Below are 20732 nucleotides of genomic sequence, written 5' to 3'. Positions count from 1 at the left end.
TTGTTTTGTTCTGCCAAATGTTTTTGAAGTTAAAAAAATGTTTCTCAGTTTGTGCAACATGCTGAAATTGACCTGTTGATAAAGTAAAGTTTTAAAACTTTCACTCGTTTCACCTACATTTTCTCAGCTGATGCAGCTTTCAGGTCACAATCTGATTTATTCCACCTTTTATGAAGCAATGCTCCGGAAGACACTTTTTTTTGCAGCAATTTTGTCATCAAGCTAGTGTACGATCTGCAGTATCTCTACTGTATCAAACTAATTAAATTATGAAATTACATTATTTTAAGTATCTCTACTGTGTCGGAGAAATGCAGTAACTTATTGGAGTAAAAACGTGGAGTCGTTTGTCAGCGGGAAACAGTGAATTACTGTGAAAAGAAACACTTGACTGTTGGGATCATGGGAGCAAGCGTTATGACTCCCAGAATGCATCACTTTCACAGCAACATACAGAATAAGTATAATACAGTTAGAATTTAACTGTAAATGTACATCAAAGTGTTGTTAAAACATGTCAAAGTGTGTTGTTTTAAAAGCTTCTAAAACCTGACCTCAGTTTCTAATGGTAGCCGCATTTTTGTCATTTTTGAGCTTTGAACACAAATTAATTAATTTCCATTCACCTCCATTATTTTAGAGCAGCGTCAGAATTCTCAAAATTTTGGATTATTAAACCCAAAATCTGTTTAGCTGGACGCCACCAGAGGGTAAGTGAGACAATATGTTTTTGAGATTCGGTGAACTGGCCCTTTAATCACTCTCGCTCCCTCTTGTCCTTTATTTTTAAGTTACACGACAGTCTTACAGCCTCTCTCACTGTTTGTTCTGCATATCAGTCTGGACTGAACTCACAGGTGAAGTAAATATGTTACAGAATCACACACACACACACACACACCTGACCGGCTTTACTGTTAAGACTGTAATACTGGGTCAGCGGTCACATCTGACCTAAAGTAACAAAAGCAGAAAGCTTAAGCTTTAACAGTTTTGGACAAAGTATTCAGATCTCTTATTTGAGCAAAAGTAGCAATACTCCAGTGTAAAAGTCCAACATACAAAATGTTACTTCAGTAAAAAAGTATTAACAGTAAAAAATGTACTTGTAAAATATACTCAATTTCCAGAATGGATCATTTCAGTAAAGAATATTCTTTGGATAATAATTGAGGCATAAATGTGTAACGCTGGAGCAAATTGTATTTACTTTAATGCAACCAATGTCAAGAAAAGCACAAGTCCTCTAATTTTGACAAAATTACCAGATTGTAATACCAGAGAGCTTTGTTTTTTTCCATGAATGAATGGCTGACAGGTTTGTTCTTACGAGTACATTGTTTTGTTTGCATCTTGCAATATGATAAAACCCCCAAAAAGAAAATTCATTCGAGAGAAAAACAATTCCTTTAGTTTCAATAGAGCGTTCACGGCCCGACGTTATCAGTGCTCGGGCCCTAATTATACGACAATCAGACAAAACAAGACATTGAAAGGAAGTCACCTCCGACATTTTATAGACGTAATGAATGATCAGTTTATATTAACCTTCATTTATTCAGTTATCATTAGTTGCAGTACTAGTTATCGCCTCATGGCTCTACGTATAACACACTTCTCCCCTGCAGTGAAGGGCCGACTGTTTCCTTATGAATCAACTGCATTGTTACAGAATCAATAATCAGAACTTTAATTTGACATTTTGTAAAAGCAGATCAAACATCTTAAGAAGCCGTCAAAAACACGTCAAGAAGCTTTAAAAAATCCAAAAACCCAAAGTTAGTGTTTCACAACTTTAATTGATCACAGAAAAAGTAGAAATCAAAAATCATTTACAATGACCGAAGCAAGTCAATTTATCACTTACCAAGTAGGATACGCATATTTACAAAGAATAAAACACGACTAAAATGTTTTCAGACAAAATAAAACGTGGCATAAAAATCAGCCAGACACATTTCCCTAAAAACAACAGTGTTTCTCCTCTTAAAACATCGTACAATCTCCTGCCGAAGTCGTCGCTCCGACTGAAGCCGCGTCCGTCGCTTTCAGCCAAAACTATTGCAATTATTTTTGACCTAAAAGTGGAGCTGTGCAAACATTAGACGAGAGGATAACTGGCTGCTGTCGCAATTCCACAGTGGTTCTTTCTGTCTTTAGCCATCAAGATGTAGCCGTCGGCTCCCCACTTTTCACCCCAGCTGCAAGAAGACAAAGAAGACAAAGAATTACAGCCCGCAGTCGAGTAGAGAGGTTTAATTAACAGCCTAAATGAGCTAGCCTTAGCTCATTTGTAGGATTACTTCTTCTGCAACAAACCATCTACAAAAGAGTTTGAGATAAAAATCTTACAAAAATTGGACAAAGTTACAACCCCTTATAAATACTTTTTTCCCCTTAAATTGCTAAATATACTGTTTCCTTGTCAGTTGAGACGCCTACTACTGGTACTACTTTTTATTCAGGTAGTACTTAGACCTGAAAAAATAAAAGTACAGCAGACTGTAACGTCTTCCACTGTGATTCTAAACACTCAGCGGTTTCCACCGACCTGTTCTTTACGATCCAGTATTTTTTCCCGTCCACATCTTCTCCCTCGAAGCCGTACCCCACTACCAGCACGCCGTGGTCCAGCTCCTCGCTGCTGCACTCCTTATCGAAGTAGATTCCTAAAATACAACAAAAAAAAAACAACCAGTCAGCTACATACAAGCACAAAATAGATCTGAAAAACAAACAAAAAAAAACACCACAGATACTCGCAAAGACAGAAAAAGTGTCTTGAACTGACCCGACTGGTAGAACTGGAAGGACTCGTGACCGGCGTCGATGGCGACAGAAACAGGTCCCACGGCGGCGACGGCCTTCATCAGAGCGTGCTCCTTACCGCTCGGGACGTCCACGAACCCCGTGTCGTTTGCAGAGTTGTACGCAGGGTCGTATTTACACGGCAGGGTGTCCTGGAGGAGGAGGAGGAGAAGGAGAAGAAGAAGAAGAAGGTGAGTGGGACAGACCTGAACCCGATATATTCTGATAAAGGATCATTAAGTTATAAAATGTGCTGTGTCTGCAGTTTGTTATGCTCCTTTCACAACTATCAAAACATACACATACATACATATCTCATGAGACTTTAACTATATTCGAGACACTCACTGTTCCAGTGTAGGGGTATGCGTCCTCAGAGTCCAGGCCCTGGTTGTCCTGGACGTACTGGAAGGCCTGGTCCATCAGGCCGCCGTTGCAGCCCTCGTTGCCCTCGGGTCGGGAGCAGTCCACCAGGTTCTGCTCGCTCAGCGACACCAGCTTGCCCGTCTTCCTGAAGAGCTGACCCTCCAGAGCTCCGGTGGTGCTGAAGGCCCAGCAGGAACCACACTGACCCTGAGAGAGAGACAGAGAGCGATATTAATATTTTTCATGTTCTTGTGTCTCTTTCTGATGTCGGCCATTTTGTTGCTATTATTAAATAGACTTAAAGAACTTCAGAGCTCTTTATACGTCACAGAGCAATAGTTTTATTTCCTCCTAATTGTTGTTCTTGTTGCACCCTGCATCTTTTTATTGCCCTTTATCTCCCAGACTATAGAAAGCACTTTGCGTCTATAAATAAAAAGATATTGGAAGTTGCACTCCAGCACTTTGCCCGAATGTAAACGAGGGTGGTTGCTCCACAGCGACCTGGTTTCCTCTTCCAGGCTGTTAATGCACGATACTGAACAGACTGTACATTGTGGGCGGAGGAGGAGTGTGTGAAGCTAGATAACAAAAACAACCTGCAAGCGGACATCTCATCTCTCTGTTACTTCAGCGGGCAGAGTTCCCTCACTGTTTTAATGTCGGCAAAATCTGCAAAGATGCAACTGTTCAAAGTTGCAGCGTTGAGCAATTGTGTTTACCGAAGATCTCCAACAGCTGTTAATGGGTCATGTATCTCCTGCAATGATGTCATAGCTGTTAGAATAAGAGCTTGTGGTGACGTTCAGCGTTTACAACAACTGACCAGGTTTGTGCTCCAACAAGACTTAACTAAAGCCGTTTCTGTTCTGTGGAAAACAAACATCGTTTCTACATTTCATAAGTCACCCGGTGAGCTTGTCTGAAAGTCCCGAGACTACGCGAGACATAAACGCACCAAAAAAAAAAAAAGAAAGAGAGGAAACCCGTTTTTTGTTTCTTACCTGGTCCTTAACGGGAGTGACGAAGCCCTTGTCCCTATAGTCCACAGAGCGTGGGGCCTCCAGGAAGTTGGGCTCCATGAACAGGGACCCCCGGACCTTCCTCTCTGCTTTGAGCTTGTAGCCGTTCATGAGCTGCCTGAACTCCTCGTTAGTCTGTGGAAAGACAACGTTCAGTCAGTAGAGGACAACGACCAATGTGGGAAAAAAAAAGAGATGAAGGACTGCGTTTTATGATTGTAAAAGTGTACTCGAGTGGTTTCAGCTGCAGACTTTAATAGATTGTTAGTTAATCTGAGCTTGACGTATAATTCAATACTGAAGTAGCTACATCTTCAGCAATTGTTGCCACTTTAACCCTGTTCCATTCTCCAACTTTAGGTGCAACACTTTGTCTTCATATAACCGTGTCCCACACCACATTCCACCTGTTTTTTGTTGTGTTTTTCCAGTTTACCTAGATTTGTGTATATTTAATATGTTTATGACGGAACGTGTGTATCTCTATCTCGATAGATAGATAGATATATAGATATATATACACACACATATATACATACACACACACACACACACACACACACACACACACACACAGCGTTTCTCACCATGTCCCCAAAGTGGTTCATGCCCAGGCGGTAGGAGTGTGAGCCCATTGAGTGCTCCAGGTTGTGCATCTCGATCTTCTTCAGGTTCTTCTCCCACACCATTCTCCTCCAGCCCTCCTCCTTCTGCAAACAAAACAAACATTTAGATTGTTTTTTTCAGACTGGAGCAGCCTGCTTTGGGGGGGGGCAATTGATCACCTCATGATATTTCCTGCTGTGCCAGCTCTTCCACAGGTCCCAGTGGTCATCCAGCTGTGGGTCCAGGCTGGGGGCCGAGAGGGCTGCTCCAAGGCACACGGTCAACACGGCTAGAAGAGGCAGCATTGTTGCTTCCTACCGGAACAAAACAAACAAGTTAAGACTCAATTTCCCAAGAAGCACCGAGGGAGGCCCGAGGCCCGACTCCCATGGAAATAGACGTCATTACAAAAGACATGATATCGTAGGAAAAGCGTTAAGTTATGCAAGTTTTCCATCGAAATCCTCCCTCCTAACATGTTTCCCCATCGTGATGCTCTTCGTGCATTCTTAGAGTCTGTAGGACAGTTTGTTCTTTCCCATGACTCATCAAGAAATCCGCATTAAAGCTGCAATGCACATTCCCGACAGACACAGCAGTCATTTCCCGAATACCGACACTGATTAGGTTAAATAACCGCTATAAAACCATATGAGGCAGATTATTATGCGATACTGGGTGTATGGGAGAATACCCGGTTGTTTCGGGGCTGTTTTTCCCAGCAAGTTAGGTTGCAGAAACGGATCCCAACAACACCACCCCGGACCTGTGTTTGTTTTGTTCGCAGTCACGAGATCTGCGGCGGCGGAGAGCCAACAAACCACCCGGCACTCACATCGAAATTACGACTAGGAAACCGAAAAGAAAAGCGAAACTTCCAACTAAATGGCGGTCAGATAGCGGTCCTTTCCACAGAATCCACCGCTGCTAGATGTTTAACTTAAGCCCAAGGGAAGAACCTATCAATGGCTGATGTAAGCTACAGAGAGGTAGACAAAGACAAAGGCAGCCGAATGAAACAACACGGTAAATACTGGTAGATAAAACCAAAAATAAATGTAGTTTTTAAACTAAAAATACATTCAAAGTAGATATTAGCTTAAATTGGCTTTTTTTTTAAAGAACACTGGTATTAAATCTGGGTTGATGACGAAACAATACCTGTGAAACGAATACTCTTCAATGTTTCTGTCTTCTGTCTATTTTTTTTCGACAAAAGAAAGCAAGCACAACAACATAAAATGTAGAACTTACTGTTATTCTCTTCACAGTCACAGTCGAAGTAGAAACTGACCTCTCACCGAGGTACACAAAGTTTTATAAAGGGCCTGACTGGCAGCTGAAAAAACGTCCCACCGAGCTCTCCGATTGGTCCGCTCCTCGTTTATCACGACTCACGGTCCCGCCCCCCGTCCCCCCCGTCCCGGCTTGTGACGTCTCGCCGCACGTGATTCCTTCCATCTGGAATGGTTTTTGAGGAGAGGACAGGGTGTCTCTCTCTTTTCCTGAAGGATTGTTGCAGTTAACAAAAACGTTGTTGTTTACTGATAAGGACCCTTTAATTGATAATCACAATGACTTGTAATTAAAAGATAGGTCAAGTAAAGACCTTTTATTTGATCAAATGAACCTTCAGATTATCTGATGTAAGGCTAAAATACTACTTGTAATAGGTGTAACCGTATGTTGGTACTGGAAATGGGCAGATAAACCCCTTTACTTCAACACTCAGTGTGTTCAAATGCATTGAAGTGAATGGGATGGTGTTGGCTTTCTGCGGTAATCAGAGAAGGCAAATACAGACAACCTGCAGCAGTATTGCGTGACGATGGTTTCCTGAAAGACTTCTCAGGTGTATTCATGTGCATGAGACAAAGATACAGGGAAAGTTTTGCTGTGACAGCAGAAATAAAAGGAAATACCAATTTAATGTAATGCACATTCAAAATAATTCAATCCAAGTGTAAATGAATCGGTTTCCACCACTGAACATTTGACTATTATTAATATTTATATGCATTGTGCTCAAAGAATGTACAGATTTACAACACATGTAAACGTGTTGCCATATCCTGGTTGCTCATGTAAACACACTGATTAACTAACTACTTGAGGGCTGCACATGTTACACAACAAACAAGCATTTCATATTTCAGAGGTAAACATCATTCAGGAAGTGGTGTTAAGGAGTTAGATAGTCGGCCTCTCTTCATCTTCAACTAGTGAACAAAATACTCAAGTTTCAACCAACAGCAGCACTTAAATGTTAAGCTGCTAAATTGTTGCTGAAAAGTACAAAGAGACGGCGACACATCACCTCAAACTTTGACCTGAGCAGCTACTTAGTTTGATCACGCCTCAGACAAAGCTGTGATTGTTTTGATTATAAGTTTATATTACAAGTTTATATTCAATAAAGAATAAATAAGATGACTCCCCGGGACACAGTCTGAGTTATAAAGGTCAAAGTTCATGTGATTGATAAGATTGTTGACAGGTTGTCGATGCAACTATACTTCTTTAGTTTTTGGACACTTCTTGTCTGAGATAGAGTCTGACATTAGTGGTTTAAAGTAACAAAGTACATTTACTCAAGTACTCTGTTAAAGTACAATTTTGAGTCTGAGTTTTGAGACGCACTATATTTAACTAACAGCTTTACAAGTTCAGATTCAGTTTAGTTCTTGTAAGAGCATTTTAATGTTGGAGTTCGTCAGTGTGGACTACACTTGAGATTTGTGTACTACTGGGTAGTACTGCATTATATATACTTCAAGAATATCATATTTTATATTGTACAGCTGTCAAATAAATGTAGTGGAGTGAAAAGTACGTTTCCCTCTGAAATGTAGTAAAGTAAGAGTATAAAATGGCAGAGAATAGAAATACTCAAGTCAAGTACAGGTATGTCAAAATTGTACACAAATACAGTAGTTGAGTAAATGTACTTAGTTACATTCCACAACTGCAGATCTTATATGCAAAAGAAAAAAACAACAAATAAAGTATATTTTTTATAGATGTACCTAACAGTATATAAAGTGGTTAGAATTTGCTCCAATTTGACCAACTTCACCTTTAAAATCAATCCAATAAAGTCAGTAATAATAATCCATTACTAAAATATACATATAATAATATAACAGTGAAAATTTTGCTTTTTTTTGCATTACAGTTACTTTGGTACTTTGAGTTTATTTTACTGACAACACGTCTGTGTTTTTACTGATTTCAAAAATACTGAAATCAACCAATTAAATTACATTTTGAAAACTAAATATCCTGAAAAAATAAATGCATAAATGAATTTAATCACACAAACCTCATACTAGCAACTAATACATTAAATGCTACACAGTGTGACATGATTCATCATTATCTGTAATTTATGTAATGCGTCACGTCTTTGCGTTGTCACACGCGGGATGCACGATGTTCCAAAAATGTTTCCTCTGCATCATACTTTACAGTAAGCATAAATAAAGTTAGCTTGCATTTGCAGAAAGCAGACTGCGTCTTCAGCAGCTGATGTGTGACTGGATCATGTTGCTCAAGCAGAGCGACACATGACAATTGGTTGACTGAGCGCTTCCTGTACGAGGATGCATGTCTGGTCAGTAGTACTAGCAAAACGTAAATGTGTAAAAGGTTTGTCAGCAAAATGTATTTTTATGTCAAATTACTCAATATAATAGAATTATTAGGTCAGTTTTACTGATGCATTCATCTTTAAAGAGCAGATTTATGTTGCTGCTGGTTGAGGTGGAGCACATTTTATGACTTAGGTTTATTTTTACAATTAAAACAAAACATTTTGTAGTCAAATTGTACTTTTTGTATATAAATCTAAACATCAAATTAACTATAGCTGTCAGATCAATTTAGAAAAGGAGTAAATATTTTCCTCTGAAATGTTTTGAAGTCAGAGTACTAATTATTATTACATGGACTCAAGTAAAATACTTTACAATTGTGCAGTACTTGAGTAAATAGTTACTTCACACCGATGGCTGTCATGTTAAGTAGGCTACGTTTTGAAATACTGTGAGTGAGTCAAAGCCGGTAAATATGAAACCAGATGCAGCATGTTAGCTTAGCTTAGCATAAAGACTGGAAACAGGGGGAAACAGTTAGCCTGGCTTTGTCCAAACATACAAAATCTGCCGACCAACACCTTGCCCAAACTCACTAATAAACATGTTATATCAGGTTTTGTTATGGAGCTAGGCTAGCTGTTTCCACCCGTTTCCAGTCTTTGTGCTAAGCTAAGTTAACTGGCTGCTGGCAGTAGCTTTAAATTTGAAAAGCTAATGTCCCAAACTGTCAGTCTAAAGTCATTTGTTAACATGTTTATATTGTCAAATGATTTTCTGTTGATTGTAATCTGTAACTTGGCTGGTGGTGAACTTTGTAACTTTTATACATTCTTTAGATTAGGACGCTGCGGTTGTCAGACGCTGGTCTGACACATATATTAACAGACTTGAACTGATAAACGCGTCTACAGGCCGCGGGTCACTGTTGTTGTTTTTTCTATTATTGATCCAGGAATGTATTTGATGACAATGCTAAATAAATCAAGAATAATCCTTGAAAGTCAATTTACAAAATAACATGGACGATAAATCCTTAAAGCAGGAAGAAAAACATGGACATTTGGACAACACCACCTAGGCAAACTTCATACTGAACTTTTCTCAAAAACCTTAGATTCAGTTTGTCAGGCTTGGATTTTGTGCAATTTCTTGTTTCAAATTTAAAATGATTTGCTGGACTTTGTTAGCCTCAGCTGCGACAACTTAAGTTAGAATTCAATTCAAAGCACTGCTAATGCTAACGTTAGCTAACATTAGCACCTCACCCAGCTACAACCTACACATTATTACATGTATCAGTAATAATAACTATTATTGTGATATATACTGTATAAAACTTCAAACTATTAGCTGGAATTTGTTAGCTTCAGCTCTAGGCCTACTTTAGTTAACATAAGCTGATTCCGTTAAAAGCACTGCTAATGCTAACATAAGCTACTGTTAGCACCTCCAAGCTACAACCTAAAATTCTTACATGTATCAGTAATAATAACTATTATTGTGATATATATATATATATATATATATATATATATATATATAGCCCAGCTATATCATTAAAATGCTGCTTAAATGTTAATGCATCAGTTAGCCGTTAGCATGTTAACATTGCTCTCCTAAATACATCAATGCAACTTTGTGTTGTGACATTTTGTATTTTAGCGTTGTCAGCTAATATCTAGAAACATAACGCTAGCATGTTAGCAACCTAACTAAGTCGTATAAAATTAGCCTGTTAATGTGTAAATATTATTATTAGTATTCACAGTACTAAGGAAGTACATCTATAGGTTTCCAGTAAAATGCCTTCCTGTATTACCCAGTAAGCTTCCTTATGTTGACAAGAATGAAACTCAACCTGTTTTCTATTTCTAAGAATAGTTTGCATCCCCTCATGACATAACATACGTTTAATCCCAGGTACAAATGTATTTATGGTGTGTACTCTACATGTACTTTTACGTTTTTGGTGAAGTCTGCTTATTGACATTTGCATGCATGCAAAGTGGCTTTATCTCCATATTTCTAATCATTTCAGGAAAACAAACAATGTTGTTGTCGACGCCGTAAGCTTTGGCAAGCGGAGACAAACCCTGAGTCATGCGAGTGTGTGGGTGGAGGTGCAGCTCCACAATGAACCCAGAGACGTGTGAATAACAGCCTGGAATCTGGTGGAGGACAAATAGAGCAGGAGACACCCGCCTGTCCCCGATTCACCAGAGGCATTTAAATTCATATGCAGTGAGGACGTCCTTTAAATTAATACGATCTTTTCTGATCTTGGTTGAGTTTGTTAAGTAACAAAAGTGTTTTACAGTCAAACAATTCTTTCTCTTTAATTTTAGATTCATGAATCTCAAGCGTAAACACACTCATTTCATAGTAAACTGTTGTTAATTTCTACCCAAAATACAATTGCAAATTAACTTTATTTAAAAAAAATTATAAAACGACAATAAGAAAAATCAAGGGATTCAAATCTTTATTTGAGGGCCAGAGTATTTTTTTCTTAAATGTGTAAGAAAAAAAAATGTTAGGAGACTGACTACAGAAAATCCTGTTTAAAGATAATTACACTAATTTGTAAAAAAATATACAAAAGAAATAGCATAAATCGCACAGGGAACAACCTCATTGGCTCTCGTTTACAGTGAAATAAAATAAATAAAACCCCAACTGAAGAATCGTTTTCTATTCAATACACTGAATAGATATTTGATTACTTGATCTAAGACCACATCTAATAAAATCTTATCAGTACAACAAGAATACAGGATGTTGTTTGTCTCTCATAAAGAGAATAAAGGTGGAGGAAGTTATGCATCTATTAATCTCCATTCTGTTTGTAATGGAAGAACACCACGTTCTTCCTGTTTCGTAATGTAAAGCAACGGCTCTCAGCATTTCTGGTCTTCTGACTTGAAAACTTTTGTCACCAGTTGCTTATATCTATCTTTTATTCCCCTTGTTTTATTTGACTTTAACATTTTTAAGTAACCGGGAAGACAAAAAGCAAATTTTAGATGAAAACAGGTAGAAATATGTTTTTGTTGTCCTTGTTTTTGTAACGTCAACAAAGATCTGTAACCTTTACTTTAATAATAATCGATAAAGTAACTATTTTCTACAACGTTACCTCAGGAATCTTTAAGATATCTGTTTATTCTTCAATTATGAGAGAGACGATGACATTAGGTAAAGAATTTATTATAAAATGTATTACACTATAAAGTGTCAGAAGTACTAATGACATGGCATTCCAAGACATGCTAAAAGAACGTAACATAAATAGCGACAAAAACAAAAAGACGTGTGCAATGTGGCGATGGGACCGGAGTCTCTGAGGGGGAAACATTGTAGATTACAGAGTTCGTCTTTCTTCATCAAACAGAAACATGTTCTCTGAGGACACTTTTAAATCCACTTGTTTTTTGGTCAGAACCATCCGGAAAAAAAAAGAAAAGACACCAAACGGAGACAAAGTTGATAATAATATAGTGATTCCCAGCTTTTACAAAAACATAATATTCACTTCCCTTTCTGAAACATCACTTCTCAGCTCGTATACTGTACAAGGCAATAATAATAATAATAATAAGAGGAATGAACGAGTGTGTTTTAGGCGCACAGCATTGGCAAACATTAACAAAAGCTTCTGTAAAAATAAAATAAAATAACTGTGTTTCTGACCAGTTTGGGACATTTAATTCCATCGTTTTTGTACACATGTTGAGCGTTTTATCACCGTATCTTTGATTTTTTTTTTTTTTTTTTTATATATTCTTAGGAGAGATGTGTAGTACATTCATTTTCATTGGAGTCATCATATTTGGGCCGACAGAGTGAACAGAAGAGGGAGGACGAAGTGGAGGAAACAGGCCTCGAGTATGTACATCAAGTGGATTGGCAAGTTCAGGCGGAGACAAAAAGAGAACAACAGTATTTGAAATAGCATTTAAAGTTTTATCTCTGCCGACAGACGAGAACAGGAAATACTGCACTCTGGCACATCATCTTTTTATCAAACTGTGACACTGCGTCCTGAAAAAAGGCCCACGAAGTGACTTTTTAGGATTGAAAGACACTTTTTCCAAACAACACGTGAAAAAGAAAAAGAACATTTTTTTTCCTGATCTCTAACATTATAAAACACCAGCTTTGCCCCTTTCTTCAGAGTACAACTCTAACTTCATGCCATCTTTTCCTTTTGCTTTTTTTTGCCGACCGAGTCGAGCTGCAGCTTCATGAAATATAAAAAGACAAAAGTGAAAGGAGATGTGAAGCCAGGCGCGGTCGACTGACCCCGACAGTGATACCGAGAGCTTGAATTTAGCTGGACAGACGCGGCGTTGATGCCGCTGTGTAACAATCCGACGCTGTGGACGGGAACTTCATTGTTGACGTCACTAATGCAGAAAAAAATGCATTTTAAAATGCAGCAGTGTCAGGTGTGAATATAATAAATTACCACTTTCTATTCAAAGTAAAGGAAGTTCAGCAGCATCAGTGCCGAGCTCCACCCTGATGATTTCTAACACCTCTTAACTTTGTGTGACAGTAAATACAGTTTGGTGCTGGAAGGATCAACATCCTTCAATAAGACACTGTACTATGGGGGGGGGAATTACTAAAATAGCTAAAGGTCCCGTTGTGTGAACTGAAAATGAGTAAATAGGTTTCTAAATGAAAACATTTATAGTTACACTGTATTTTAAAGGTCCCATAGTTATAGTTAAGGAACTGATATGTTACTGTAAACTCTTAAAACAGTTCCTGGAAAGGACAATCTCTTTATTTAGTGTTAATTATAGGAAAAATGCAGACTCGAGGTGTTTCCTCCCAAGCTGGGTTTCAATGGAAAAGTGACAATATTAAGTAAATAAGAAAAGTCAGTGTGTCATTTTTGAGAAGTAAATATCTATAAAGACTTTTTGCTAACTGGCAGTTTGATTCACGTCTGAAGCTGCATTTTCTTGAAAGTATAAAAATTGTTTACTACATGGATTCCTTGTTTACTAGCTGAACATTTTGATAATCGAGAAGTCATTTCTAAAGCAAAAATGCCAAAAAAGAAAAAAAAAAAGAATCACTGGTTCTCACTTTGAAAATGGAATATTTGCTGTTTTTAAAACAATCTCCTATGGTGGTAATCTTTAGGTTTCTATTAAATTAGTGCAGCTTTAATACCAAACTTAAAGTTCCTGGTAAAGATGCTTTTAGTCAGAGAACAGCGGGAGAGGTTCGTTCCAGATGATACTTGATTATTAAAATGTTAATTGATCTCTTTTAGGTTTTTTCAGCAGGTTTTTCAAGGAAATTCCAACAACAAACAAACAAACAACTGTCTGGTGACATTTTCTCGCTATAGTTAACACCACACGACATTACAGAGTTCTTTCCAGGAGCCTCTTAGGAAATTACGGGACTCGTAAAATAAAGTGTCGCCATAAATGAATCCCTACTGAAGAGATTTCTGTTGTTTGGGATTAATGAAGACATAATACTTAAAGAAGATCATCTCTAAGAACCCACAAACGCACCATTTAAACATGAAGGATGTTGTTTTCCCCCACAGACGTCACATCGACTCCACGCTGACTCCAATGAGATGTTTCATCTCCTGCAGCGACTCAAACACCGAACAGAAAACAGCTGAAATCTGATCTCAGCGTTCTGTTCCGCTAAAATCTAATTACAACGTAAGCCGAGCTTCGTTTTCCTTTCTTTATCAACCTTTTCCCACCGATGGCCTTTTCCATTTTAAGACTATAGACTTGATTGAAATTAATTTCCCATTAAGTGTCAACAAGGCACAGTTCTTGAAATGTTTGGAAAGAACTTTTTTACAATAAGACTATTTGTGCTCTTTAGGGAGGTAGAAGGCCACAAAGGCACTCTGAAAAATGCTGTTCATTTATCAAACACTAAGCTTTAACGGCCCAAACGTCACATCAGTAAAACAGAAGCAAGGAGGGAGATAATATTATATGTAACTGTGATGGACGGAGTGAGTAAAGATGGAAAATCCTCAGTTTTCATTTGGATATTTAAAAAAAAAGGTCCAAACATGAGGCTGCCATCTTTGTTAATCATTCCTTCACGTAGAGTCGATGTAGCTTTTCTGTCCCTTTCGCTGTAAGATGAGTGAGACTTCAGTGTGCCGCAGAAGTAGGAGGGAAATATAAACTAGCAGCACAACAAGATTGAGAACAGAATAAAAGCACAGGGTTCCTCTTTGGAGCTCAGGACAATCAGCTCTTTCACAACATTCATAGTGGAAGGAAAGGCCGGCTGTACAGGTGTGGAGAGCACAAACACAACATCTGGTTCACACGCCAACTTAACGAGAGTGATTTAAGGAGCGAGCAGCTGGACGATTGCACTTCATGTTCATTCACACGCATGTCCTGTTTCAGGGGAAACGTCACATGAGACGAAGCGAGGACAGAGAGCCGAACCCCGTGCAGTTCAGCGGGATATGACGGAGCTGATGGAGTTGTACGACGTGCCACCGTTGCAGGTGGGGGGGTAGCCGTTGGCGGCCCCGACCACCGCCTCCATGTTGACCCTGAAAACAGGCGACGCTTTGAGCAGGAAGTCGGCGGCGTCTCGGCGGCCGAGCTCCCTCAGTTTGGCCATCAGCACGCCCACGGTGCTGTCCGCTCGCCCGCTCCACGCCTGCAGCAGCGCCGCGGTCGGGCTGGGCTGCAGCGCGGCCTGCTGGGAGTCCGGGTCCGAGTCCAGCTCGGGGGCACCGTTCGGAGTCCCGTTGCTGTGTTTGGCCACCAAGTCCGTGAGGCCGAGGTTCATGGCCAGCAGGCACCAGTCTTTGCCCAGAGCGTCAGGAGGGTCCAGCATGCGGCAGAGCTTCCTGCGAGCCAACAGCGGGACGTCCGATATGTGGATGTCCGTTCCCAGAGTCCCCTGCTGGTAAACTTCAGCGCAGCCGAAGGACAGAATGCTGCTGAAGCTCTCTCGGTAGCCGCCCATGGTGTTAGTGAGCGAAGACTCCCGCTGGACCTGCGCGCGGAAGAAATCTTTGGGTTGGTAGACCATGATGGGGGTGTGGTGCTCCCGCAGCTGCTGAGGACTCAGGTAGTATTTGGCTGTGAGCAGTCCGGGCAGCGTGGAGGCCAGCAGGTTCTCCGTGATGCTACAGGCGGTGTCCAACAGGGTGTAGCACTTGGCCCGCTCAGAGTCGTGCCCGCGGACCCGGATCTCCACCCCCTGGCCGTGGTTGACCAGCAGGATCATGGCCTCCGCTCCTCCCTGGCTCACCTTGGCTCCGTTGCTCCACAGGTGGATGTCTCCATCGAAATCCTCCCCGCCCTCCTCCTCAGGCTTCTGCTGGTGGCTCCAGCGACACAGGTTCACCTGCAGTTTGTGAAACAGGCCACAGGGGAAGGGGGTCAGGTGCTCCGCGGGGACGAGGCGCACGCCGCCATAGAGCAGCGAGTCCTCCTCCTCCTCCTCAGTCCAGGAGCGGTTGAGGCCGTTGGTCTTGATGAGGGCGGGGATGTCCACCATGGAGGGGTTGGTGGCGTCGCGGGCGCAGATGTCCATGGCGTCCAGGATCTGCAGCAACTCTTCCACGTCGCTCTCGGGAGCCAGAGCCTGCACCTCCTCCAGCCTGTAGCGCCCCCTGTAGTGGTGGATGGCCTTGGGCGTCTCCACAGAGAGCAGCTTGCCGAGGACGTTGGTGCAAAGCCAGCGAGGCTCCAGCAGGACAACGTCCTGCACCGTCTCACTCTGCATGATGTTGATCTGTGGGAGGAAAAAGGGAAAGAGTAAAATATAAGTCAGAAAACGTGTAAGGAGAGTAACCAGTAGGAATCAAGCGTGGAAAAAAGAAGAAAAATATGAAAAGAAAGTTAAATGTGGTGAAACATATTGACAAAGACATGAAATAAAGTAAGAAGGATGCAAAGTAAACTGCTTTGATAGACATAGGACGTCCAGTGATACGAGTCATTCGGGTAAATAAACAGAAACAAAATGTTCCTGCAGCAGAGGAATTCTGAGTAATTGTTTACAGCTGACAAAGAAGGTCTTGTATTTATTTGTGAACAAACAGCGCCCCCTGGTGGTCGTCTGATGAACTTAAGATCAGCTGCTGTGGACCAGCTTTAATTTATTTATTATTTATTTATTATTACCAAACCAAAACGTTGTATAATAATATAATATTTTTTTAAAATTTGGTCTCATGTGTGAGCTCTAATATTTGTGAATCTTTTCTGAAGCTGTTGGGCAGACACACACCTCCCCCATGCTGTGCAGCTGCAGGGCCAGAGTGCGCAGGTGGTCCTGGCTGACCAGAGGGTTGATCTGCTCCTGGACGTCGCTCACAAACTGCTGCCACGACGTCAGCTGGTTGGGTCCGCTCAGCTTCCTCCAGGTCGGCAGCGTCGCCAGCAAACGCTCCGACAGCAGCGTCATGGGACTACACCTCTGCAGCGGTGGAGAGGGGGGGGGTTAATACCTGGATTCACTGCTGGAGATCATTTATTATGGAAAACATTCCAGATTCAGTCACTTGAATTCAGTATCTTCTCATAAAGATTCTCAGCTGTAGAAATCATGAAACAAATACTTTTCTATGTTTATTTTCTATAATCTGATACAAGAAGGAAGAAGACATTGTGGGGAAGTTTTTAGCTCCTTCAGACTTACTATGAATTCATAAAATGATTATTAAGGAAGTTGTGTCATCAGGATGGGTAAAGACGTGCTGAGAGAAAACAGGCGAGGAGATGAGTGTGTGTGTGTGTGTGTGTGTGTGTGTGTGTGTGTGTGTGTGTGTATATAAGTCTGCTCACAGAGATGATGTCGGCTCGAAGCTCCTGCAGGTGACTCCTCAGCAGCTTCATGTCTCTGGAGTTCGAGGCTCCGGCATCCGTCACAAACAATTTGTCACTGATCTGCAGGTCGACCCCAAACCTGAAAACAAAACAAAAATAAAAAACATTTAAAAAACTAAGATCTCTTAAGAGGAGCACTGAGATATACGGAGGAGCATCTGTAAAGGAGGGGAACAGTCGACTGCTACGTCTGACATTTTGATTCAATTCATGGTATTCAAGTATAATGTCGTCTTTTGTTTTCCATAGCAGCGATTGCTGAGGCTCATGGGTAATGTAGTATTTACAGCTATCTGACATAACAAAAACATGTTACCTGCCTTAAGTCAGTTTATTAAAGGACCATGTAACTCTGCATTGCCAGATCTAGTTAATAAAATAAACTGTCCCTCTTGCGTGCTCCGGTTTGAGTCCTAACCTGTTCCTGACTTCCTTGAGCAGCGCTTTCTCCTTGTCGTAGGTGAACTCTCCAGAGAAAGCTCTGGGGACGTCGGCGAGGTCGGCGTGCGTCGCCACCAGGACGACCTCGAGGGGCTGCTGGATCCGACCTCCGAAGGCTGCAGGAAGACAGAAAAACAAACACACACAGTTCAGTATTTACACGTACAAATATTCACTAACTGTATTAACACACACAAAACAATACCACGACAGCCAGCAGGTTCAGCAGCCATTAAAACTAAATTGTGTGTTGTGGAGAGCAACATTTAAAGTACACAGCTTTGACAGCTTTAGTTACTTTTTAGTTTTACTTTTTACCCTTTTTTTTCTTCCTTTGACTTTTACATAAGTAAAAGATCACTGTACTTCTTCCAACACTAAAAATAATAATAATTAATGTTTTCAACGATTCAATGTTGCCATGTGCATGATAACATTAGGCCACAATCGTTACTGACGATCTTGTCAAGTCTCTGTTGACGTTAGTGAAACTGTGGACCAAAGATTGTTTTTGTTCTCCTGTATGTTATCCGTTTAAAGGTATTTCAGTGTATTTTAGGAGGAATGGGACACATTGTAACATGTGATCCACTGATGCAGTCAGTAATCTGCGTCCTCACCGATGTTGTCCTGAGGCAGGTTGAGGGCCTTCAGCAGGTTCAGCCAGTAGGTGATGTGGCCCAGCTGGGTCTCGTACGGCTCCTCCAGGCTGAACAGGACCAGGTGGATCGCTGTGGCGTCGTTGGCTGCAAAGTAGTCGTAGGAGCAGTAGTAGACCGGGTTCCCCGAAAACTCCCACACGCTGAACTCGCCCACACCTACAGAGAGGGAAAGAAAGTATCGTACTAAGTGTCTCTGGCGAGGTTCATTCAGGTTCCAGTTTTGGTTAAACGTCTCTGGGTCTCACCGTGGATGTTTCCGTGCTGGATGTCGATGGCCTTGGTGGCCTGGTCGTCGGCCGTGGACAGAGCGTTGTGGACGGGGGAGAAGACCTCCAGGACTCCTTTGGTCAGACTGGGCTCAAACATCATGCTGCGACTCCGCACGCTCACATTCTCACAGCCGGGGTACAGGTTGGAAATGCTCACCGACACTAAACACAGGAGGGGAAGACTCATGATGGAGACAGTCGATCGCTGTGGGTCACATTTAGGAAACAATACCTCGACATAGTATTAGCCTTTTATTTATAAGACTAATATTATCTGTTCAAAGATAAAGCTGAGATCAAGTCTTCGTGATTTCTACTCTCAGATCTGCATCCACAGTTTTATTCTTCACTGCTTTTTAACTGCACACTTTCAAACACATGGTGGTGCTATTTTACAACTAATAAACCACCAATGCAGACATCACATTTGGATTTCCTTCACATGGAATAGGACCACACCTACAGTTTGTTTACTTTGGTTGAAAAATGCATTTTTCATTTTTTTTTTAGGTCCATACTGCCTCATTTGGACACAATCAGCGCTGTAAACAAATGTTACATGAATGCAATATTTCTGGCAGTGAAATGCGTTCAGAGCATGAAGAATCGCTGGCGATCCGATGTTGAAATCCATCTGAAAAAACCTGTGTATTTTGTGGTTGTTGATGTACTAACTGATCGCTCGTACACACATGCTGGAGTTGAACTGTTTAAAGGCCGCTTGGTGTGAATGCACTCCGAGACAAAACAACTACTAAAGTGTGATGAAGTTAAGGGTCTTGATGAATGATATTCTGCTGTTTTTTGTTGTTGTTGACCAGTTCTGCAGTGCAGTATCACTGCCGGTGGGATCATCCAGTGTGATTCATGTAAAAACACTGGAAAATAACATCTGTAAAGCATCAAACGACAAAACCTCAACTGAAGTCGAGGCCTCTCACTTGTTGTTTGCATGAAAAACGGACTTGATGCCACATTGGTTTTCTGTTTTTGGTTATTTGTGCTCATATGTCTGCGTCAGCACCTCTTTATCACAAGAAAGGGAGATTTATAAGAAGCTCAAGCTGTCTTCACAACCTCTTTCACAGATTACTAAAGTGAATGAACAGAAGAAGAGCAGTCCATCTCAATTAATTGACGCATGAACAACCTGAGAGGACAGAAATCGATGCAGAGTGCAGAATAATCTCTGGTGTCATGATGAGTTTTGTGGCATCATAAATGACGAATGGACATCATAACGTCCGCTTGTTCCCTTTCTGCTCTCCCTCTTCGTGCTTCACTGTGGACTCGTGTCACGTATCGCTGCAGATATAAAACAGACTCAATAGAGGACGTTCATGAATTCAGCCAGAATTTAAAGAAGAACAAAAAAAAAAAAAAAGCCCCTCTGCAGCTCTGACGGAGGCTGCAGATTCCCCCGATAGCATAGAGGACGGGATCGGTAACACTACACGGCTCACGTAACAGACCATTATCGTAGCGAGCATCACGTCTGTCTGGGAGGTAATGGCTCTGAGCGCCGCAGAATGGAGCAGTTAAAGGAAACACAATGGCGTGTGTGTGTGTGTGTGTGTGTGTGTCGTACACTGAACATATCAGGGAGTCGGCCACAAAAAAAAAAGCTTGGATTAGAAAAGAAGGACCAACTGTTTCCAGTCAGGGTTACTGGAGCAATGGGCTTAATACTGGGTTAGCTGCCCAAGTCAACAGGGTTTCATCATGACATGATTTTAAATCTATTCTTTGGACAACGATACGATATTTGCTGATGTCACAAAGTCAAATTCCTTTCACTTCAGGCCCCTGAATTGAAATAATGAGACGATATCATCCGTGTAATTAAAGGTGCAAGGTACAGCTTCTGTCGAGTCTGTCTTTTTGTTAGTAGAAGAATGAGAACCGGTGTTTTCTATGTTTTGCTTTCAGCTCATTCATCTCAGGGTCGAATCTGTGAAAGGCTGAGGGGAGGTGTGTTATCGTCATGTATTCAACCACACTTCTAATCATTCTGATGCTCTCCGTAGGCGTCACCAAAGTCAGAAATTCTACCAAACTGGAGGGCAAACAGCAGATAATTCCTGGCAATACTGTAAAAAAA

At 41.0% G+C, this 20732-nt stretch overlaps 2 protein-coding genes across 2 annotated transcripts in view; both read right to left on the bottom strand.

Moving 5' to 3' along the window:
- Positions 1-1779: 1779 nt before the first annotated feature.
- On the bottom strand, positions 1780-6159 carry ctsla (cathepsin La). The gene is made up of 8 exons (XM_031870597.1): positions 6057-6159; positions 4982-5116; positions 4784-4906; positions 4179-4331; positions 3157-3381; positions 2792-2960; positions 2552-2669; positions 1780-2201 (listed from the first exon to the last, which is right to left on the bottom strand). The coding sequence occupies exons 2-8, from the start codon at positions 5105-5107 to the stop codon at positions 2102-2104; spliced, it is 1014 nt and encodes a 337-aa protein (XP_031726457.1). The 5' UTR covers positions 5108-5116; positions 6057-6159; the 3' UTR covers positions 1780-2101.
- Positions 6160-11589: 5430 nt separating this feature from the next.
- Positions 11590-20732, bottom strand: part of dapk1 (death-associated protein kinase 1) — a 65648-nt gene continuing 56505 nt past the window's right edge. Inside the window, exons 21-26 of the mRNA XM_031870488.1 lie at positions 18608-18793; positions 18321-18518; positions 17678-17816; positions 17218-17338; positions 16661-16849; positions 11590-16162 (exon numbers count right to left, since the gene is read on the bottom strand). Coding sequence (XP_031726348.1) covers positions 14867-16162; positions 16661-16849; positions 17218-17338; positions 17678-17816; positions 18321-18518; positions 18608-18793 — 2129 coding nt within the window. The 3' untranslated portion in view covers positions 11590-14866. The remainder of the gene's footprint in view (positions 16163-16660; positions 16850-17217; positions 17339-17677; positions 17817-18320; positions 18519-18607; positions 18794-20732) is intronic.

Source organism: Anarrhichthys ocellatus, unplaced genomic scaffold (genome assembly GCF_004355925.1).
Source record: "Anarrhichthys ocellatus isolate YVR2014 unplaced genomic scaffold, GSC_Weel_1.0 scaffold53, whole genome shotgun sequence".
Classification (NCBI taxonomy): domain Eukaryota; kingdom Metazoa; phylum Chordata; class Actinopteri; order Perciformes; family Anarhichadidae; genus Anarrhichthys; species Anarrhichthys ocellatus.
The sequence above is the reverse complement of the archived record's forward strand: the minus strand, read 5'-3'. Positions and strand labels throughout refer to the sequence as shown.

Coding starts and splice junctions, on each gene's coding strand:
- ctsla (XM_031870597.1), bottom strand. CDS start 5,107: ATGCTGCCTCTTCTAGCCGTGTTGACCGTGTGCCTTGGAGCAGCCCTC. Junction 3,382..4,178: donor TCACTCCCGTTAAGGACCAG/GTAAGAAACAAA, acceptor TCTCTCTCTCAG/GGTCAGTGTGGTTCCTGCTG. Junction 2,961..3,156: donor CATACCCCTACACTGGAACA/GTGAGTGTCTCG, acceptor CTCCTCCTCCAG/GACACCCTGCCGTGTAAATA.